Source organism: Trachypithecus francoisi, unplaced genomic scaffold (genome assembly GCF_009764315.1).
Source record: "Trachypithecus francoisi isolate TF-2019V2 unplaced genomic scaffold, Tfra_2.0 Lachesis_group5, whole genome shotgun sequence".
NCBI classification, from domain to species: domain Eukaryota; kingdom Metazoa; phylum Chordata; class Mammalia; order Primates; family Cercopithecidae; genus Trachypithecus; species Trachypithecus francoisi.
The window spans coordinates 97607727-97630939 of record NW_022681470.1 but is presented as its reverse complement, the minus strand read 5'-3'; the positions used below and the strand labels follow the sequence as shown (position 1 = coordinate 97630939).

The window sequence follows — 23213 nt, the reverse complement described above, 5'->3', positions numbered from 1 at the left end:
GACCATCCTGACCAACATGGCAAAGCCCTGTCTCTACTAAAAATACAAAAATTAGCCGGGCATGATGGTGGGCATCTGTAATCCCAGCTACTTGGGATGCTGAGACCTGAGAATAGCTTGAACCCGGGACGTGGAGGTTGCAGTGAGCCACGGTTGCACCATTGTGCTCTAGCTTGGGCAACAGAGCGAGACTGTCTCAAAAAAAAAAAAAGAGAAATGGGATCTTGCTCTGTTGCCCAGACTGGAATACAGTGAGTGCGTTGATGGCTCACTGCAGCCTTGAACTCCTGGGCTCAAGCCATCCTCCTACCTTAGCCTCCAGAGTAACTGGGACTACAGGCCTCAGCCACCACATCTGGCTTATTTAGCTTTTTTATTTTATTTTATTTTTTTCTAGGGAGTTTTGCTCTTGCTGCCCAGGGTGGAGTGCAATGGCACTGTCTCCACTCACCACAACCTCCACCTTCTGGGTTCAAGTGATTCTCCTGCCTCAGCCTCCCAAGTAACTGGGATTACAGGCATGCACCACCATGCCTGGCTAATTTTGTATTTTTAGTAGAGATAGGGTTTCTCTGTGTTGGTCAGGCTGGTCTTGAACTCCTGACCTCAGGTGATCTGCCTATCTCAGCCTCCCCAAGTGCTGGGATTACAGGCATGAGTCACAGCACTCGACCATTTAGCTCTTTTTGTTTTTTGTTTTTTGTTTTTTTTGAGATGGAGTGTTGCTCTGTCGCCCAGGCTGGAGTGCAGTGGCACAATCTCGGCTCACTGCAAGCTCCACCTCCCGGGTCACGCCGTTCTCCTGCCTCAGCCTCCCCAGCAGCTGGGAGTACAGGCGCCCACCACCATGCCCGGTTAATTTTTTTTTTGTATTTTAGTAGAGACAGGGTTTCACCATGTTAGCCAGGATGGTCTCGATCTCCTGACCTCGTGATCCGCCTGTCTTGGCCTCCCAAAGTGCTGGGATTACAGGCGTGAGCCACCGCGCCCAGCCAGCTCTTTTTATATGTTGAATAGTGAAATAAAAAGATGAGTTTCTATTCTAACTGGGGAGGCAGACACTTAAAAACAATAGTAATTATTTTCCTTTGACCTATTTGTACATTAAGAAAACTATTTGTAGGCTGGGCGCGGTGGCTCACGCCTATAATCCCAGCACTTTGGGAGGCCGATGCAGGCAGATCACGAGGTCAGGAGATCAAGACCATCTTGGCTAAGATGGTGAAACCCTGTCTCTACTAAAAATACAAAATATTAGCTGGGCGTGATGGCAGGCGCCTGGTGTCCCACCAGCTACTAGGGAGGCTGAGGCAGGAGAATGGTGTCAACCTGGGAGGCGGAGCTTGCAGTGAACCGAGATCACGCCACTGTACTCCAGGCTGGGCGACAGAGCAAGACTCCGTCTCAAAAAAAAAAAAAAAAAACCAAAACTAGTTGTAATTTAATGCCCATTGAGGACCAAGTAGAAATATAAGTAATGTCTGGTAGAGGTTGGGGATGAGGCAAACAGAGCAAAGCTGTCTAATCAAAGTTTCTGCGATGATTAAAATGTGCTGTATCTGTGCTATCTAATATGGTAGCTAAAAGCCACACTTGTAAGACTGAGGAAATGAAGTTTTAAATTTAAATTAACTTAAATTTAAATGGCCATGTGTACCTGGTGGCTACTGTTATCAGACAGCAAAGATCTAGATGATGCGATACTTTCCCATGGGCTTGGAATCCTGGATTGTAAGAGTGGGGCTCTTGTATTTGTGTTTTGACCATAGTTTGGTAATTCTAAATCTGAATACTGCTCTCAGAAATAATTTGTCTTTCATGCTTTCTTCTTCAGTTAGGAGCTCTTTTACCACACTGTTGTCCTTTTGTTTGAGACAGAGTCTTGCTGTGTCACCCAGGCTGGAATATAGTGGTGTGATCTTGGCTCACTGCAGCCTCCACCTCCCAGCTTCAAGCAATTCTCCTGTCTCAGCCTTCCGAGTAGCCGGGACTACAGGTGCATACCACCTCACCCAGCTAATTTTTGTGTCTTTAGTAGAGACAGGGTTTTACCATGTTGGCCAGGCTGTTCTTGAACTCTTGGCCTAAAGTGATCTGCCCACCTCCGTCTCCCAAAGTGCTCGTATTAGAGGCGTGAGCCACCGCACCCACCCCACCTTTTTGTCCTTGAGTCACTAGTCAGGCTCTTCCTTAGAGGACTGAAGTTTCTGCCACCAGCCAGTCAGATCAGAATATTAGTTAATTTTAGGGCTGGGCATGGTGGCTCATGCCCGTAATCCCAGAGCTTTGGGAGGCCTAGGCAGGTGGATCACCTGAGGTCAGGAGTTTGAGACCAGGCTGACCAACATAGTGAAACCCCATCTCTACTAAAAATATAAAGAATAAGTAAGGCATCATGGTGCATGCCTGTAATCTCAGCTACTTGGGAGGCTGAGGCATGAGAATCGCTTGAACTGGGGAGGCAAAGTTTGCAGTGAGCCGAGATGACGCTGCTGTACTCCATTCCAGCTTGGGTGACAGAGCGAGACTCATTCTCAAAGAAAACAAAAAACAAAAAAAACAGGAATATTGGTTAATTTTAGTTACATTCTATATCAGATGAAGGAAATGTTTAGAGGGCTCCAGATACACTCTGGGGGCAGAAACCTTAGGAGTGAGAACTAAGAATGTTCTGTCAATACTATGTGTCTTCCAAATACAGATAAGGAACTCTTGTTTAGGCGGGCCAACAGGAGCACCTTGCCTAGCTGAGGCTGGCTCAGAGAGTCCAGCTTTGCTATTCTGTATCCTCACTGTCCTTCCAATCTTTACTAAGCTTAATTGCAGAGTACAGCATAGGGATGGGGAAACTGGATTGTCCCAGTTTTATCTGAACTATTGCTCAGACTAAAGGACATTTTTTAAAAGTGTTTCTTCTAGCTTCTCCCTTCTGAATTTTTATTGTTATGGTCCTACTTATAGTAGGAATTTTCTTCTAATTTCTCTTGTTTCTCAGACAACCTCATCAGCCTTGAAAGGTGCCATCCAGTTAGGCATTACCCACACTGTGGGGAGCCTGAGTACCAAACCAGAGCGTGATGTCCTCATGCAAGATTTCTACGTGGTGGAGAGTATCTTCTTCCCCAGGTACAGGGTTTAATGTTCAGGAGTATGTCCTGGAAATGTGGCCTTTTCAAATCAGCCCAGGGCAGTTTTAGGGGTTCAGGTCTGACAGTTTAGGCATGTGTCCAATTCTTAACCTGGTTATAATCAGGGTGATGTAGGACTAGAGAGTTCGGAGAGCAGATGCTATCCTCTAGATGTTTCCATTAGCCTCTGTCCTATGGATTGACCTGTAAAAAAAAACCTCATGCATTGGATAGGAGGCAGTGTGACTCCTTCTTATTCTTGTGTCTTGCTGTCCATGCCGTGCCATTGTCTCACTAAGTGACTCATCTAAGGGCCCTGATTCTCTTAGGAGGAATGTATTCCCCCACTCCCCCCACCATGAGGTGACTCTTGAGTGTCTTCGCAAGGTAGATTTTCTGGATGATAGGACTGGCAAGTTATGGCTACCTCTGTTTAACCCCACAGTGAAGGGAGCAACCTGACCCCTGCTCATCACTACAATGACTTTCGTTTCAAGACCTATGCACCTGTTGCCTTCCGCTACTTCCGGGAGCTATTTGGTATCCGGCCCGATGATTACTTGGTAAGCATCTGGATATCAGGACCCTGTGACTCCAGTATCAGAGGGATATTCCCAAAGGAAGGCCCCTTTTTTCCACAGTCTTGCTCTGGTTTTTATTTAGAAAAGAATTGCATCTGTAGATGATTTTTGTGTTGGGCAAGGCCCTGATGTGTCTAAATCTCTTAGTTCTTCTCTGTTTGCCCCAGTATTCACTCTGCAGTGAGCCGCTGATTGAACTCTGCAGCTCTGGAGCTAGTGGTTCCCTTTTCTATGTGTCCAGTGACGATGAGTTCATTATTAAGACAGTCCAACATAAAGAGGCGGAGTTTCTGCAGAAGCTGCTTCCAGGATACTACATGGTAAGGGAGAGAGAATCACCGTCCACCTGTGCTGCCCACTTCTGGGCAGGACTAGGCAGGCTGTCTTCAGCAGGGTAAAACTGTGTCAGCACTTCTATCTCAAGAGCGTAGTACAGGCCGGGTGCAGTGGCTCACGCCTGTAATCCCAGCACTTTGGGAGGCCGAGGCAGGCAGATCATGAGGTCAGGAGATCAAGACCATCCTGGCTAACATGGTGAAACCTCGTCTCTACTAAAAATACAAAAAATTAGCCAGGCGTGGTGGCGGGGGCCTGTAGTCCCAGCTACTGGGGAGGCTGAGGCAGGAGAATGGCATGAACCCGGGAGGCAGAGGTTGCAGTGAGCCAAGATTGTGCCACTGCACTCCAGCCTGGGTAACAGAGCAAGACTCTGTCTCAAAAAAAAAAAAAAAAAAGAGTGTAGTTCAGTTTTGTGCTTTTCACCCCATTTCTTTTGCCTTTCTATGGTAAAAGAGGTTTTGTTTATCTATTCTATTTTAAGTGTTGCCAATCTCCCAGGCTCAAGTGATCCTCCCACCTCAGCCTCCCACGTAGTTGGGACTAAAGACACGCACCACCACACTTGGCTAATTTTTGTAAACTTATTTTATTTTTTCGTGACAGAGTCTCGCTCTGTCATCCAGGCTGGAGTACAGTGGTGCAATCTTGGCTCACTGCAACCTCCACCTCCTGGGTTCAAGCAATTCTCCTGCCTCAGCCTCCTGAGTAGCTGGAATTACAGGCATGTGCCACCACACCAAGCTCATTTTTTATTTTTTAGTAGATACAGGGTTTCACCATGTTGATCAGGCTGGTCTCGAACTCCTGACCTCGTGATCCGCCTGCCTCGGCCTCCCGAAGTGCTAGGATTACAGGCATGAGCCACTGTGGCCGGCCTAATTTTTATACATTTTTAGTAGGGATGAGGTCTTGCTATGTTGCCCACGCTGATCTCAAATTCTTGAGCTCAAGTGATCCTCCTTTTGGCCTCCCAAAGTACTGGGATTATAGGCATGAGCTATTGCACCTGGCTGTTTTCGTCTTCTGTTCTTAGTTCAGCTTCTAGTTTGGGGAGCGAAGTAGGTTATTTCCCTTGATAATACTCTCTGCAGCCTTACTGTGACTGATTGCTATTGGAGGTTCTGGAGAAGTTAGGTAACTCTCCTTACCTGCCTTACTACCCTCAGGAATATACTATACCCAGGGCAGAGGGTGTCGTTTTCTCTCAGATCTCTCTGAAGAAATATATCCATCTTACATTGGTATCCTGACTGATTTCTGTATTGAAGAGTCTGTGGCACAACTTGATGGTGAACTTATCATTGAAATAGATGTATAGGGAAATTTAAAGCATATATGATGTAGGTTTACGGGCAGACAGATTGTGTCTGAATCTCATATAGGAGATAATGGGAGGATGGGTGGTAACTTTTGCCCTCAAGTTTCACTGAAAATCAGCTAAGTTGTTCTCCTACTTCTGTTTACTTTTGTGTTCTCAGAACCTCAACCAGAACCCTCGGACTTTGCTGCCTAAATTCTATGGACTGTACTGTGTGCAGGCAGGTGGCAAGAACATTCGAATTGTGGTGATGAACAATCTTTTACCAAGATCGGTAAAAATGCATATCAAATATGACCTCAAAGGCTCAACCTACAAACGGCGGGCTTCCCAGAAAGAGCGAGAGAAGCCTCTTCCCACATTTAAAGACCTAGACTTCTTACAAGACATCCCTGATGGTCTTTTTTTGGATGCTGACATGTACAATGCTCTCTGTAAGACCCTGCAGCGTGACTGTTTGGTGAGTTTGTTATTTTGACACCAAAAAATCTGAGTTACTAAAACAGCTTGATTGTTCTTAGGCATTAAGTTTGTGGGAGATGGGACTCTGTTCCTTAGCACTGTATGTCCTGGGCTGTATTTAAAATAACTTTTAATTAGTTCATTGCTATTCCTTTACAGTTTTACTTTCTCCCCATTTATCCTCCCACAGTGGGATTTATTTCCTTCTCTAGCTAGCCTGGGCCTCATAGTCAAATGTTCTGCTTATTTTCACACCAGCATCATCCTTCCTCAGATTTTGGTCCTGGCTGCCAAATCCAAATTTATATTTTGGAAGCTGAGTGCTGCTGAAGAATATTATACAAGCATGTATACTGGCATCTCTACAGATTTATGATGTCCAACCCCACTTGGGCTTTCAATATCGTTCTTCAGTCCATTTGCTGTTGCTCTCAATAGGGATTTCACATGTTTGGCACTTAACCATTTCTGACTGTCATCTCCCTAGCTTTGTTTCTTAAGAAGCTACCTTAACTTTTTATCCTATTTCATCCTCTCATGCTGCCCCTGTCATTAACAGATAAATGTATCTACGTTTTACTTTATTTTTTATTTTTTGAGACGAGTTTCACTCTTGTCGCCCAAGTTGGAGTGCAATGGCATGATCTCGGCTCACTGCAATTTCCGTCTCCCAGGTTCAAGCGATTCTCTTGCCTCAGCCTCCCAAGTAGCTGGGATTACAGGTGCCTATCACCATGCCTGGCTAGTTTTTGTATTTTTCGTAGAGACAGGGTTTCACCATGTTGGCCCTGCTGGTTTTGAACTCCTGACCTCGAGTGATCTGCCTGCCTTCGCCTCCCAAAGTGCTAGGATTACAGGTGTGAGCCAGCGCACCCAGCCTAGATATCACTCTTGACCTCTGTACTCTTCTATCATGTGAACACTTCCCGGTGTTGCACATATTAAACTGTACTGTGTTTATTTTACATTTGTATCCCTTTCTAAATGTATAATGTCCTTGAGGACAGAAACTCTCTCTTTAATATCTTTATATCTCTGTAAGGAGGCAAGTACACTGTACATGGTGGGGACTCAGTAAATGTTTAACTCAATTGAAGCTAGTCATACAAGGTCCTACCACAGATCTGTTCTGTCACAAAGTGTACTTTACCACAACCTCATTGTGGAATCTTCACAGCACAAATACATACTCCTTGTTCTCTCGAGAAGGTAGTGTTCTCTTCATGGAGACATACATGGAAAGAACAAAGACGATCTTGTGGGCTAGGCAGTGGGACTTGGAAAAATTATGTGTACTCAAATGAGAGAAAGCTAAGGGTATGTAAATAAAGACTAACCAGGCTGGGCGTAGTGGCTAACGCCTGTAATCCCAGCACTTTGGGAGGCTGAGGCAGGCAGATCACCGTGTCAGGCGTTCGAGACCAGCCTGGCCAACATGGTGAAACCCCAACTCTACTAAAAATACAAAAATTAGCTGGATGTGGTGACACGTGCCTGTAATCCCAGCTATTTGGGAGGCTGAGGCAGGAGAATCGCTTGAACCAGGAGTTGGAGGTTGCAGTGAGCCGAGATCGCACCATTGTACTCCAGCCTGGCGACAGAGCAAGACTTAGTCTCCAAAAAAAAAAAAAGGGTGGGGGCATAAAATAAAATAAATAAATAAATAAAATCTAGCCAGAGGAGGTTAACATACTTTTCTCCAGGGAAAAAAGTAGGAAGAGGCAAAAGATAATCCTGTGTTTAGCCTTACAGGTTCACTGTAAGACTAAATTAAATAATTACATCATGAAAGCTGTCAAGCCAGGCATGGTGGTTCATACCAATAGTCCCAGCACTTTGGAAGGCTGAGATAGGCAGGTCCCTTGAGTCTAGAAATTAGAGACCAGCTGGGCAGCATGGTGAAACCCTGTCTCTACGAAAATAAAAAATTAACCAGGTGTAGTGGTGTGTGCCTGTAGTCCCAGCTACTTGGGAGGCTGAGATAGGTGGATCCTTTGAGCCTGGGAGGTTGCAGCTACAGTGAGCCGAGATCACATCACTGTACTGTAGCTTGGGTGACAGATTGAGACCCTTTCTCAAAAAAAACAAAAAAATGGTGAGATCCTACAAAATATTTTTATTTCCCCCAAGGCTCAGATCATGTTTTTTCCTTCCGTTAGGTGCTGCAGAGCTTCAAGATAATGGATTATAGCCTCTTGATGTCAATCCATAATATAGATCATGCACAACGAGAGCCCTTAAGCAGCGAAACACAGTACTCAGTTGACACTCGAAGACCGGCCCCCCAGAAGGCTCTGTATTCCACAGCCATGGAATCCATCCAGGGAGAGGCTCGACGGGGTGGCACCATGGAGACTGATGACCAGTGAGTGGGCTCAGGGCCACTAGGGAGGAGAGCATAGGCCCACGAAACTTTTTCTTTTTCTTTTTCTTTTTTTTTAGTTTCATTCTTGTTCAGGGTGATGTGCAATGGCACGATCTCGGCCTACTGCTACCTCCACCTCCTGGGTTCAAGCGATTCTCCTGCTTCAGCCTCCTGAGTAGCTGTGATTGTAGGCGCCCACCACCACAACCAGCTAATTTTTTGTATTTTTAGTAGAGACGAGGTTTCATCACGTTGGCCAAGCTAGTCTATGAACTCCTGACCTCAGGTGATCCACCCACCTTGGCCTCCCAAAGTGCTGGGATTACAAGCGTGAGCCATCATGCCCTGCCACAGCACTTTTTCTTTAGGAAGGGACCCAGCTTCTGGAAAGGAGTAGCCTTGACTCAGCAGTTGGATCAGTAACATTAATGTTTATAGAAGTATAGAGTGAGTTTGAATGAGCTTTTTTTTTTTTTTTTTTTTGAGACGGAGTCTTGCTCTGTCGCCGGGGCTGGAGTGCAGTGGCCGGATCTCAGCTCACTGCAAGCTCCGCCTCCCGGGTTCACGCCATTCTCCTGCCTCAGCCTCCCGAGTAGCTGGGACTACAGACGCCCGCCACCTCGCCCGGCTAGTTTTTTGTATTTTTTAGTAGAGACGGGGTTTCACAGTGTTCACCAGGATGGTCTCGATCTCCTGACCTCGTGATCCACCCGCCTCGGCCTCCCAAAGTGCTGGGATTACAGGCTTGAGCCACCGCGCCCGGCCTGAATGAGCTTTCTTAATGTAAAAGGAAAAGAAGATTAATTTTGGGTTTATAATGTATGTGGGAAGGAGAGCTATTCAAGAATTAAAGACTTAAAAAATTATAGTCTTAGATGCGTGTCTGCAAATTATATTAGAACTTTATTATCGTTTTTTAATCTTCTCTTTTTGTTAGTAATATATTAGAACTTAATGAAAAATAATTAATGGTCTGGGCACAGTGGCTCATGCCAGTAATCCCAGCACTTTGGGAAGCTGAGGCAGGTGGATCACTTGAGTCCAGGAGTTTGAGATCAGCCTGACCATCATGATGAGACCTCATCACTACAAAAAATCAAAAATTACCCAAGTGTGGTGGTGAACACCTGTGGTCCCACCTACTCAGGAGGCTGATGAGGCAGAAGAATTGCTTGAGCCCAGGATGTCAAGGCTGCAGTGAGCCACTGTACATGCCACTGCACTCCAGCCTGGGCAAAGAGAATGAGACCCACCCTGTCTCAAAAAAAAAAAAAAAATTATTATAGACTTCTTTGTGGAAGGCATCCTTCTTCATCATGGATCTATCTAGTAAGTGTAATTACTGAAATACCACAAATATCTTAGATTGTTTATTTTTTTAAGATATCCAGCCGGGCGCGGTGGCTCAAGCCTGTAATCCCAGCACTTTGGGAGGCCGAGACGGGCGGATCACAAGGTCAGGAGATCGAGACCATCCTGGCTAATACGGTGAAACCCCGTCTCTACTAAAAAATACAAAAAACTAGCCAGGCGAGGTGGCAGGTGCCTGTAGTCCCAGCTACTCGGGAGGCTGAGGCAGGAGAATGGCGTGAACCCGGGAGGCAGAGCTTGCAGTGAGCTGAGATCCGGCCACTGCACTCCAGCCCGGGGAAAGAGTGAGACTCCGTCTCAAAAAAAAAAAAAAAGATATCCTGTAACATGACTGTCAAGAAGAGTGTCTTAGTGGGCATAAATTAAGATAGCAAAAGTACTAAAGTTGAGTTAATTAGGAGAGCATTCCCAAAATTGCTGAGTAGTGGAATTTTAGATTCTCTTTTTTTTTTTTTTTTTGAGGCGGAGTCTCGCTCTGTCGCCCAGACTGGAGTGCAGTGGCGCAATCTCGGCTCACTGCAAGCTCCGCCTCCCGGGTTCCCGCCATTCTCCTGCCTCAGCCTCCCGAGTAGCTGGGACTACAGGCGCCCACCACCTCGCCCGGCTAGTTTTTTGTATTTTTAGTAGAGACGGGGTTTCACCGTGTTAGCCAGGATGGTCTCGATCTCCTGACCTCGTGATCCGCCCGTCTCGGCCTCCCAAAGTGCTGGGATTACAGGCTTGAGCCACCGCGCCCGGCCGAATTTTAGATTCTCTTTGGTGGAATCAGAGTGGAAGAGGTAGGCAAGGAGATTTGGAGAAAACTAGATTATAATACATACTCTAGAGAGTTCCTGGGGTTAGAGAAAGGATCTCATTTTCTACTGTTTTTTTAATATATTTTTTTCTCTTTTTGTTTTCTTGATCACTTATTGTCTGATCTCCTGGTTTATGGAGGATGAGGCAGTTATGTTTAGGTTTCACTTCCCTGTCCTGATCTGACTAAACTAGCCAACAGATTTTCTCACCCTTTCCTTTTTGCCTTTTCCAGTATGGGTGGCATCCCTGCCCGGAATAGTAAAGGGGAAAGGCTTCTGCTTTATATTGGCATCATTGACATTCTGCAGTCTTACAGGTGAGGAGCATATGGATCCCAAATTAAGAGAGGGTGGATACAGATAACCACTCATGTTTCTCTTTTAGATGGGTTTGTTGCCAAGTTCTTCCAGAAGCAAGAATAGTGAGTTGCAGTCTGGTTACTTACTTCATTAGTTTTCAGATGGTTTATTTCCTTGATTTTGCCTCTTTCCCTGGCCTTTATAACCCTCCCTTCCCCATCTCCCCAGACATAATGTATACCTTCTGTGGAAAGCTGAGTCAGTCTTGGAAGCACCGGGGTGGAATATGCCATCTGTCTGGCTCTTTGCAAAAACCTATGAGATGAGTCATGCTCCACATTGGGATACAGCTCGAAATGTTGCCCTTTTCCATGGAGGAAAAACAGGAGGGTCACTGTGTTCTGTAAAAAGTATCAGCCTGTGGAACTAAGAGGCAATGAAGTGATGATCAGGGAGGAGCTAGAAATGTTAGACCCGGGTTTTGTTCCTGTAAGGTTTTAAGTACTAATGAGGACTGGACAGTACTTGGTTTGTTGGTTCAGTATTATCATCCAGTTTTAACTACCCTTTGCAGTCTTGCCCATCTGTTCCTTCAGCTCTCCTTTTATAATAAATATTCATGTTCCTGATTTGCCAGGGACATAAATTGACCTTTTCCCATGGGGGAATAATTGACTTACCTAGAAACAACATTGGTCTCCATGATGAACCATCACTGCTATGTCTGTTCTTGGGAAAACCAGTGTACTAGTAGATGTGCTTTCTCAGCTTCTGTCTTTTCAAGGTTTTCTATTAGCCCTTTAACCCCCTAAAATATAAAGTTACTAAGATCATTTATTGAAAAATGACATGAGGAGGTGATGTACATTTTTCTTGCAGGTTTGTTAAGAAGTTGGAGCACTCTTGGAAAGCCCTGGTACATGATGGGGTAAGTAGCAATACTAGAGGCTCTCTTACCCACTTCTGCCTCCATCACTTCTGATTGGCCTCCTCGGTTTCTTGCAATTTTTTCTTTTTTTTTTTTTTGAGACAGGGTCTTAACTCTGGCACCCAGGCTGGAGTGCAGTGGCGTGATCTCGCTCACTGCAACCTCCGTCTCCCAGTTTCAAGTGATTTTCCTGCCTCAGCTTCCCGAGTAGCTGGGACTACAGGCACACGCCACCATGCCCAGCTAATTTTTGTACTTTTAGTAGAGACGGGGTTCCACCATGTTGGCCAGGCAGGTCTCAAACTCTTGACCCCAAAGTGATCTGCCCACCTTGGCCTCCCAAAGTGCTGGGTTGAGACGGAGTCTCGCTCTGTCACTCAGGCTGGAGTGCAGTAACATGATCTCAGCTCACTTGAACCTCCACCTCCCAGGTTCAAGCGATTCTCATGCCTCAGCCTCCCATGTAGCTGGGATTACAGGTACCCGGCCACCGATGCCTGACTAATTTTTGTATTTTTAGTAGAGATGAGGTTTTGCCATGTTGAACAGGCTAGTCTCGAACTCCTGACCTCAGGTGATCCGCCCACCTCGGCCTCCCAAAGTGCTAGGATTACAGGCGTGAGCCACCATGCCCGGCCTTTTCCATTTATTTCATTTGTGGGTTTTAGCCTTCTGCTAGGGGCTCAGTCTGGGGGAAGATGGCACTTGGACTACAGGTCCTCTTGCTGGGCCTCCCTCTAACTCTATAGCCTTTCTTCTGCTCTGCAGGACACTGTCTCAGTGCATCGCCCAGGCTTCTACGCTGAACGGTTCCAGCGCTTCATGTGCAACACAGTATTTAAGAAGATTCCCTGTAAGTGGTTTCTACCAAGTGACTGCCTACTCCTGCCCAGTTGGCAACTCCTACCTCTGGTAGGGAGCTGCCAACGCCAGAGGCCTCTCCTCCCACCTACATCCCATGAGAGCCATTTCTTATCCTTTGTGTTAGTCAGTCTGTCACAGTCGTTTCCAAGTTGCTGTTTCCCCCTTGGTTCTTCCTGCGTATGTCAATGAGGTGAGGGCCATTTCTGGGGAACTGGGATTTACAAAAAAAAAAAAAAAAAGTGTAGTTGTGGATGTAGGATCCATGCCACAGAGATAGGCAGAGCCAGACTTTTATGTACAGAGATAAACAATGAGGTTACCATTGCGTATCTCTGTTTTATCTTCTACTCTATCTCAAGTGGTTAGAGAAGCATTTACTGATTTCTGCTTAGCACATGTTATTAGTCTCTTTCCTCAACTTTCTTGTTTAGAAAGTGCCAATGTTCTTTTTTTGCAAATCTTCCATGCTGCTACCACAGCAAATTCTAACTTCTCTTTCCCTTCTTCTCCTATTAGGCATCATTAGTCACATGGCAAGGGAGAGGGGACCTAGGCATGCCAGATAGTCTTAAGGGATATGGAAAAACCAGGCTGGGTGCAGTGTCTCACACCTATAATCCCAGCACTTTGGGAGACTTAAGCAGGAGGATCACTTAAGCCCGGGAGTTTGGAACCAGCCTGGGCAACATGATGAGACCTCATCTCTACAAAAAATTTTAAAAAGATAAGGAAAAAAATCATTTCAATCTTTACAAAATGATAAATATACAAGGTCAGTTATTTAGTGCTGGGCACATACGTGCTAAGAAGATGTAGAGTGAAAGAGTTACCTTTCTTTTTTTTTTTTTTTTTTTTTTGAGGCGGAGTCTCGCTCTGTCGCCCGGACTGGAGTGCAGTGGCCGGATCTCAGCTCACTGCAAGCTCCGCCTCCCGGGTTTCCGCCATTCTCCTGCCTCAGCCTCCCAAGTAGCTGGGACTACAGGCGCCCGCCACCTCGCCCGGCTAGTTTTTGTATTTTTAGTAGAGACGGGGTTTCACCGTATTAGCCAGGATGGTCTCGATCTCCTGACCTCGTGATCCGCCCGTCTCGGCCTCCCAAAGTGCTGGGATTACAGGCTTGAGCCACCGCGCCCGGCCAAGAGTTACCTTTCTTGACCGGGCATGGTGGCTCATGCCTGTAATCCCAGCACTTTGGGAGACCAAAGCAGGTGAATCACCTGAGGTCAGGAATTCGAGAAGTCTGACCAACATGTTGAAACCCCATCTCTACTAAAAATATGAACATTAGCGGGGTGGTGGTGCGCACTTATAATCTCAGCTACTCAGGAGGCTGAGGCAGGAGAATCACTTAAACCCGGGAGGAAGAGGTTGCAGTGAGCTGAAATAGGGCCATTGCACTCCAGCCTGGGTGACAGGAGAGAAACTTCATCTCAAAAAAAGTTATCTTTCTCAGGTTTTACTATAGGATACTATTAAAGGAAAAGGGAGGCCAGGCGCAGTGCTGTAATCCCAGCACTTTGGGAGGCCGAGGTGGGCGGATCACGAGGTTAGGAGATCGAGACCATCCTGGTAACATGGTGAAACCCCGTCTCTACTAAAAATACAAAAAAAAATTAGCCTGGCATGGTGGTGGGCGCCTGTAGTCCCAGCTACTTGGGAGGCTGAGGCAGGAAAATGGCCTGAACCCAGGAGGCGAAGCTTGCAGTGAGCCGAGATCTCGCCACTGCACTCCAGCCTGGATGACAGAGTGAGACTCCATCTCAAAAAAAAAAAAAGGAAAAGAAAAAGTGGGCGGGGGCAGTGGCACACATCTGTAATCCCAGCACTTTGGGAGGCAGAGGTGGGTAGACCACCTGAGGTCAGGAGTTCGAGACCAGCCTGACCAACATGGTGAAACCCCGTCTCTACTAAAAATATAAAATTAGCTAAGCATAGTGGCGCATGCCTGTAATCCTAGCTACTCAGGAGGCTGAGGCATGAGAATCACTTGAACCCTGGAGGCGGAGGTTGCAGTGAGCCAAGATCGCGCCATTGCACTCCAGCATAGGCAAACGAGCAAAACTCCATCTCAAAAAAAAGGAATTATGCATTAGGGTACATTTCATCTGATGGAAGTAGAGCAGCTGTCAAGGCTCCATGTTGGAGGGGTAGGTGTGGATATGTTTCCTTTCCTCTAGGTTTTATGCCTCTTGGAAAGTGAAGTGAGCTAACACCTTGTTCTCTGAATAGTAATTCATAGAGCCCATCTTTGTTGACATTAGCCTTTTCACTTTTCAGACCAACTTTGGGTATATATTGGGGATACTAGCAATTTACTTGTATGGATGTCTTGGTAGTGGTTGCTAAGTAGGCTCTCTCTTTCCCTTTTTAAGTGAAGCCTTCTCCTTCCAAAAAGTTTCGGTCTGGCTCATCTTTCTCTCGGCGAGTAGGCTCCAGTGGCAACTCCTGCATTACTTACCAGCCATCGGTCTCTGGGGAACACAAGGCACAAGTGACGACAAAGGCGGAAGTGGAGCCAGGTCAGCACTATGGCTGGGGTCTCCATGTGATTGGGTACTCCGTCCCTTCCTTCTGAGCCTTTACCTTGTCCGGCTAGGACCTCTGCTCCCATTTCTATCCAGGAAGCCAAGCTGCTACATAGTTTTCCTTGTATTTACCATACCCTATCTTCTCTTTCTTTTTTCTAGGCGTTCACCTTGGTCGTCCTGATGTTTTACCTCAGACTCCACCTTTGGAGGAAATCAGTGAGGGCTCACCTATTCCTGACCCCAGTTTCTCACCTATAGTTGGAGAGACTTTGCAAATGCTAACTACAAGGTTTGTTTATTGGCCCCTTTCTCCATATAATCTTCTCTTTTCAAGTCCTTGGAAACCTCTATAATATGATTGCATCGTAATAAATTACCCCAAAGATTAATGGCTTAAAATAACAAACATATATCATACTTTCTGTGGGTCAGGAATCCAGGCCCAGCTTAGCTGGGTCCTCTGGCTCAAGATTTCTCATGAGGTGGCATTTAAGCTGTTGGCCAGGGCTGGGGTCTCATCTGAAGGCTCAAATAGGAGAATCTGCTTCTAAGCTTATTTATGTGGTTACGGGTAGGATTCTGTTCCTTGTGGGTTGCTGAACTGAAGGCCTTAGTTCCTTGCTGCCTGTTGTCTGGGGGCTTCCCTCAGTTATTTGCTACATGGACTTCTCCATAGGACAGCTCAGAACATGGCACCTGGCCTATCTGACAGTGAACAAGAGAGTATGTGCCTATGCAGAAACTGTAGCCTCTTATAACTTAATCTCAGAATTGACATTCTACTACTTGTGCTATATTCTGTTCACTAAATGCAGCCCACACTCAAGAGGAAGGGATTCACACCCATAGGTGTGAATACCAGGAGGCGCAGGGATCATTGCGAGCCATCTTAGAAACTGCTTGTCATAGTCTGCCCTCTGGTCTCCAGTAATTTACATACCTCCATGTCCAAAATAAACTGACCCCTTCCAGGATCTCCAGAACTCTCATGCCATTGTAACGTTAGCTCAAAGTCCAGAGTTTTATTACTTAAATTAGGTCCAGGTTTGGATGAGCACCCCAGGTATAGTTCTTTAAGCACAGCTCCTTAAGTACAGTTCTTCTCAATCTGTGAACTTGTGGAACTAAAGAGACAGTTATTCCTTCCCCTTATACCTAGCATACAGTGGTGAGACAGGCATTAGATAACCAATATACACATTTCTGTACGTAAAAGGGGAGAATGGGAGGCACAAAAAGGAGTCATTGATTTTATTAGCTGTTCCAAAATCCAGGAAATGTTGGAGTTTCTTTTATTAGGCCTCAAAGCAGAATAATTCTCCATGGTTCTTGGCTCTACCCTCTAGACTCTTGGTTTTGTCTTCTGAGTCTTCCTTTTTCATCAAAGGTAGAGTGTGTTTTTACCTGAGTTCTTTTCTCAGTCTGCTTCTTTCCAGTAGAATTTTGGGGGAACTAGTGGTCTCTTTATTTTGTACTGTTTCTGTCTTTTTTATCCAAGGTGGCAGTGTTTCTACTGATACAGAAGATTTTGTGGGCCTCCTGTGATTCTCCTTGGGATTTACTCCATTAGACAAAAGCCACACTCATAAATATCTTCTTCATGAGACCTAAGCTTCTTACAGACCCTGCTTTTCGGTTGAAAGGATCTGTGAAACAATCTTTTGAACAGCCTTTTGTATGATTGAATAGCACAATCAGCCCTCCATATCCACAGGTTCCACATCCCAGATTCAACCAACTGTGGACTGAAAATACTTGAGAGCCTGGTGTGGTGGCTTATGCCTATAATCCCACCATTTGGGAGGCTGAGGTGGGAGGATTGCTTGAGGCAGTTTGAGACCAACCTGGTCAATAAAATGAGACCCCCGTCCCTTAAAAAAAAAAAAGAAGAAAAAGAAAGAAAAAATAATAAAAAAAAAAAATTCTGAAAATGTTATGTTGTTGCTGACATGTACTGTACAGTTAGGCCTACAGTGGTTGTGTCTGTATTTAACATGTACAGAATTTTCTTGTCATTATTCCCTGAACAATACAATATAACAGCTATTTACATAGCATTTACATTGCATTAGTTATAAATAATCTAGGAATGATTTAAAGTATATGGAGGGCCAGGCATGATGGCTCACACCTGTAATCCCAACACTTGTGGGAGATAGAGGCGGCCAGATTACTTGAGCCCAGGAGTTTCAGATCAGCCTGAGCAACATGGCGAAATCCCGTCACTACCAAAAATATAAAAAAATTAGCTAGGCGTGGTGGTATGTGCCTGTAGTCCCAGTTACTCAGGAGGCTGAGGCAGGAGGATCGCTTGAACCCAGGAGGCAGAGGTTGCAGTGACCCGAAATCGTGCCGCTGGACTCCAGCCTGGGTGACAGAGCAAGACCCTTTCTCAAAAAAATAAATAAATAAAAATAAAGTATATGAAGGATGTGCATAAGTTATATGCAATCTATGTAAGAGACTTGTGCTTGTGTATTTTGATATTCAAGGAGAGGTCCTGGAACCAGTTCCCCACAGATACTGAGGGCTGACATTACTCTGAACCAATACCTTTTGTTTTTCTGAGGTCTTAATGAAATGTTTCACAGTCACGTTTGGCTTCATCTTTAGACCACATTTTCTTGGCAGTGCCCTGGAGCTTATCCTTACTCAAAAGCCTTTTTCGTTTTTTTGGGTAGACATGATGTCTCACTGTGTTAACCAGGCTGGTCTTAAACAGTCCTCCTCCCTCTGCCTCCTAAAGTGAGCCACAGTATGTGGCCTGTCATTTCTTAATTTTAGCATTGGCCGGGCGCGGTGGCTCAAGCCTGTAATCCCAGCACTTTGGGAGGCCGAGACGGGCGGATCACGAGGTCAGGAGATCGAGACCATCCTGGCTAACACGGTGAAACCCCGTCTCTACTAAAAATACAAAAAATTAGCCGGGCGAGGTGGCGGGCGCCTGTAGTCCCAGCTACTCGGGAGGCTGAGGCAGGAGAATGGCGTGAACCCGGGAGGCGGAGCTTGCAGTGAGCTGAGATCCGGCCACTGCACTCCAGTCCGGGCGACAGAGCGAGACTCCGCCTCAAAAAAAAAAAAAAAAAAAAATTTTAGCATCGTTTGCTCTCTGGAGAGGCTTAGAATTTTCAAAACCTATCAAGTTCTGGCATGTTTGTTTAATAGTCCTTCCCATAATTTCTTTCTCTTCTCTTACATTTTACTATAAGCATCAAGAGAAAACCAGGTGGCACCTTCAGGACTTGGCTTGGAAATCTCCTTAGCTAGATTGTCCAATTCTTCAGGCACATATTCTACTTTTCACATAATCACAAATCACATTGTTGCTAACTTTATGCTGCTACCTTACTAGGATCTCCTTTCCTTCAATTTCCAATAAAATTTTTCTCAGTTTAAGCCCTCACTGGTAACCCCATTTAAGTCCAAAATTCTATAAACAGCATATTCAGGACACTAACTTTTCACTAAAATGCTCCTCGAAGCCACCCCCAATGTTTTGTTTTTGTTTTTTGAGATGGAGTCTCACTCTGTTGCCCGGGCTGGAGTTCAGTGGCACAATCTTGGCTCACTGCAATCTCCGCTGACAGGGTCTCCCTCTGTCACCCAGGCTAGAATGTAGTGGCACTATCTTGGTTTATTGCAACTTCCACCTCCCAGGTTCAAGCGATTCTCCTACCTCAGCCTCCCGAGTACCTGGGATTATAAGCATGCACCATTAGGCCTGGCTAATTTTTGTATTTTTGATAGAGACGGGGTTTTGCCATGTTGCTCAGGCTGGTCTTGAGCTCGTGGCCTCAGGTGATCTGCCTGCCTCAGGCTCCCAAAGTGCTGAGATTGCAGGCATGAACCACCGCACCGGGCCACCACCCCCAAATTTTAGATTTTTGTTACAGCAGCACCTCAATTTCAGGTACAAAAATCTGTATTATCTATTATTGTGTAACAAATTACCCCCCAAACTTAGCTGTCAAAAACAAACATTTGTTATCTCAGTCCGAGTGTGGTGGCTCACACCTGTAATCCTAGCACTTTGGGAGGCCAAGGAGGGCGGATCACCTGAGGCCAGGAGTTCGAGACCAGCCTGGCCAACATGGTGAAACCCCGTCTCTACTAAAAATGTAAAAATTAGCCAGGCGTGGTGATGCGTGCCTATAATCCCAGATACTCAGGAGGCTGAGGTGAGGGAATTGCTTGAACCTGGGAGGCAGAGGTTGCAGTGAGCCATGATTGTGCCACTGCACTTCAGCCTGGACAACAGTGAGATCCATCTCAAAAAAAAAGAAAGCAAAAATTTGTTATCCCAGTTTCTGTACCTTAGCTGGATGCCTTTGGCTCGGGTTCTCTCTGGAGATTACAGTCAAGCTATTAATCCAAAAGCTTATCTGAGTGAAGATCAGGTTCTCAGCTCACTTATATGGTTGTTGGCAGTATTCAGTTCCTTTGTCACATCGCCCTCTCCATAGCCAGCTCTTAGCATAGGAGCTGAATTTCCTCAGAGCAGGCAAGCAGGGGCTAGAGCATGAGTCCAGGAAGAAGCTATGGTATTTTTATAATCTAATCTCCAAATTGACATTCCATCTCCTGTGCCGCATTCTGTTCACGAGAAGAGAATCACTAAGTGCAGCCTACACTCAAGAGGGGAGAGAATTACACAATGGCATGGATCTCAGGAGGCAGGGATCATTGGGGGGAATCTTAGAGGGTACCTACCACATCTGGAGATTGAAACAGAAGAGGGCAGGTACTGGGAAATGTTTTATAGTATTCAAGAAGCCAAATATAGTTAATTAAAACAGTGTGCTTTGCCGGGCTTGGTGGCTCACGCCTGTAATCCCAGCACTTTGGGAGGCCGAGGTGGGTGGATCACAAGGTCAGGAGATCGAGACCATCTTGGCTAACATGGTGAAACCCCGACTCTATTAAAAATACAAAAAAAAATTAGCTGGGTGTGGTGGTGGACGCCTGTGGTCCCAGCTACTCAGGAGGCTGAGGCAGGAGAATGGCGTGAACCTGGGAGGCGGAGCTTGCAGTGAGCAGAGATGGCGCCACTGCACTCCAGCCTGGGTGACAAAGTGAGACTGTCTCAAAAAAATAAGTAAATAAAACAGTATGCTTCAAAATCTAGTAGCTTTTTAGCCTCTTCTTTCCAAATTCTAAATTGATTCTGAAGTGAAAATTAGAGAAGCAGTATAAGATTTAAGAGGGGAGTCCTTTGTTATTGTCTTCTAATTCTTTTTCTCTGTGCTTCTGTTTTTTTCGCCTATTAGTACAACCTTGGAAAAGCTTGAAGTTGCAGAGTCAGAGTTCACCCATGTGAGTGTCTGGGATGTGTGGGAGGTGAACATTTTGCAGGGTATAAAGAGGGTCACTGGGCCGGGCGCGGTGGCTCAAGCCTGTAATCCCAGCACTTTGGGAGGCCGAGACGGGCGGATCACGAGGTCAGGAGATCGAGACCATCCTGGCTAACACTGTGAAACCCCGTCTCTACTAAAAAATACAAAAAACTAGCCGGGCGACGTGGCGGGCGCCTATAGTCCCAGCTACTCGGGAGGCTGAGGCAGGAGAATGTCGTGAACCCGGAAGGCGGAGCTTGCAGTGAGCTGAGATCCGGCCACTGCACTCCAGCCCGGGCGACAGAGCGAGACTCCGTCTCAAAAAAAAAAAAAAAAAGAGGGTCACTGATGGCCTGGAGCAGGAAGTTAATTGGCAAGATTAGAGGATCTGGGTACCTCCTAAATCTTGTTTTTTATTTTTTATTTTGTTTTTATTTTTTATTTATATATTTTTTTGAGATGGAGTCTCACTCTGTTGCCCAGGCTGGAGTGCAATGGTGCAATCTTGGCTCACTGCAACCTCCGCCTCCTGGGTTCAAGCAGTTCTCCTGCCTCAGCCTCCCGAGTAGCTGGGACTACAGGCCTACGCCACCATGCCTGGCTAATTTTTGTATTTTTTAGTAGGGGCAGGGTTTCACCATATTGGACAGTCTGGTCTCGAACTTCTGATGTTGTGATCTGCCTGCCTTGGTCTCTCAAAGTGCTGGGATTACAGATGTGAGCCATTGCACCCAGCCATCGTGTTTGTTTTGTTTTTGTTTTTGAGACTGAGTCTCGCTCTGTCCCCCAGGCTGGAGTGCAGTGGCCTCTCAAAGTGCTGGGATTACAGGCATGAGCTACCGTGCTCGGCCGCCATCTTGTTTTTTAAAAAAAATCTTCTGTACCTGATACTTGGAGGCTGAAGCTGAAATAGAAACTTCTTAACGCTTGAATTCCATCCCTGCTTAATCTCATACTCCACATCCTTAACTTTACACTCTCCTTTTACAGTAAGCGCAAAGCCTCAGAAGACCTGGAACAAGATTCTGCCATCTCTGTGATCCCAAGATGTGTCAGCCCTTGCCCCAGCAATGCTGAATTTTCTTCTACTTGGTCATCAAAAAAGGAGTGTAATAGAAGCGAGGGGAGTTCCTCCTCCATCTTCTTGCTGAAGAAGAACCTCCTCTCCTTCCCCTTCCTCATGAATGGGCATTAGTGCCTCAGACAGTTGAGGACCGAAGCATCCCCTCCACTCCAGAGTTGGCTGGTACGGATTTTCAACTGGCTAACCCTTGGCCTCCACAATTGAATTTTTTTCAGACCCCCCATTCTTCATGCTGGAAATGGGATTGCTGTACTTGGCAGTTTTCTTTCCCCTCATCTTTGACCAGGAACTGGACTCTTAGTTTCCTCAGGACAGAATAGCTGGCACATTATCTCCACCTTAGTTATTTCTCCCTGATCCCTGGAAGAATACCCCTGTAATCTCTGTAAAGGTTTTTGGGGGGATAAGGGAGTTTAACCACCTCCCAGCTTTCTTCTTTTTTTTTTTTCCTGAAAAAAGGAAAAAGCGCACAGCACACAGTTTCAAGCCAGCTTCAGATCAAAACTCCAGAAGTGTTGACAAGATGCCTATTCGTAGGGTTCCCTCAGAAGAGCCATGGTGTTTGTGAAGAGAAGAGTAGTGATTGCTCAGCCAGAAGCAGCTCCTTTGTTTTTTTTTTTTTTTTTTTTTTTGAGACGGAGTCTTGCTCTGTCACCCAGGCTGGAGTGCAGTGGCCGGATCTCAGCTCACTGCAAGCTCTGCCTCCCGGGTTCACGCCATTCTCCTGCCTCAGCCTCCCGAGTAGCTGGGACTATAGGCGCCCAAGTAGCTGGGACTACAGGCGCCCACCACCTCACCTGGTTAGTTTTTTTGTATGTTTTTAGTAGAGACGGGGTTTCACCGCATTAGCCAGGATGGTCTCGATCTCCTGACCTCGTGATCCGCCCGTCTCGGCTTCCCAAAGTGCTGGGATTACAGGCTTGAGCCACCGTGCCGGGCCTAGCAGCTCCTCTTTAAGCTCCTCCTTTCTTGATGAATTTCTTAAGGCTGAAGGAATGGAGAGTGGGACATGGGGTAATCTTTACCCCTTTTGTTAAAACAGGAGGCAGCCATGGGCTGGGAGATTATAGCCCTTCCTAGGCAGGATCCTGTTCACTGCCAGGCTATAATAATTATTACTGTTTTGCAATTTGAAATATATTCTGGTTGATTTTTTAAATGTGAAGACTTACTAAGTGAATTTTAGGTCATTCTCCAAAGGAGATTTTTTTGCTCTTCTCATCTTTTCCAACAGTGTTCTCCTGTTTGTGGAGCTAAGGTAAAGAGGGGACACCTCTCTTATCAGGCAGTCCGTATCTATGAGACCAGTAATATTTTCTTAAACTCATGGGGAGACAGCAGATTCTTGCCTTGGTGAGGTCATTGCTGTACCATATGTCCTACCCCCCTGTCTTCATGCAGGGAAGTTGGAAATGGGGGCTACATATACCCTCTCCTCCCCATCTACAAGAGTTGTGGTTTTCCATCTGATTCTTCCACTCTTGTCAGGGGAAGAAGGGGGCCTGGTATCTCAGGCAGATTGTTGAATTCTTGTTCTATCCCTTCTCTGTCCCACCCTGCCTTGATAATATGTTAGCCCATACCCCAAATAACTGTCTATATTAGACACCCCCGGCCATTTTCTGGCTGCCTGTCTTTGCTGCCATGTTCTTTTTTACAAGAAGGAAAGAATTCTTGCTATTTTTTTTTCATAATTTACTATTTATGATGTATTTAAGTGTTTTATTAAGGACACAGTTCTGTTAGGGGTGGGAGGGAATATTTGAGGGAGGGCTGGGTCTTAGGGAAAGGAATGGGGGATCAACATTTTTATGA

The 23213-nt window shown here is 45.9% G+C and overlaps 1 protein-coding gene across 10 annotated transcripts in view; it reads left to right on the top strand.

Annotated features, from left to right (window-relative positions):
* Positions 1-22097, top strand: part of PIP5K1A (phosphatidylinositol-4-phosphate 5-kinase type 1 alpha) — a 53346-nt gene extending 31249 nt beyond the window's left edge. For 6 of the 10 annotated variants that reach the window (XM_033196354.1, XM_033196352.1, XM_033196353.1 and 3 more), the window contains 12 exons: positions 2996-3126; positions 3574-3691; positions 3877-4029; positions 5527-5826; positions 7988-8193; positions 10595-10678; positions 11541-11589; positions 12358-12442; positions 14826-14972; positions 15141-15270; positions 20249-20345; positions 20653-20799. In XM_033196354.1, the coding sequence (XP_033052245.1) occupies positions 2996-3126; positions 3574-3691; positions 3877-4029; positions 5527-5826; positions 7988-8193; positions 10595-10678; positions 11541-11589; positions 12358-12442; positions 14826-14972; positions 15141-15270; positions 20249-20345; positions 20653-20697 (1545 nt within the window). In that variant the 3' untranslated portion in view covers positions 20698-20799. Of the gene's footprint in view, positions 1-2995; positions 3127-3573; positions 3692-3876; positions 4030-5526; positions 5827-7987; positions 8194-10594; positions 10679-11540; positions 11590-12357; positions 12443-14825; positions 14973-15140; positions 15271-20248; positions 20346-20652; positions 20801-21304 lie in introns of those variants that run through there. The other 4 variants (XM_033196356.1, XM_033196357.1, XM_033196349.1 and 1 more) reach the window with 4 other exon arrangements.
* The last annotated feature ends 1116 nt before the right edge of the window (positions 22098-23213 follow it).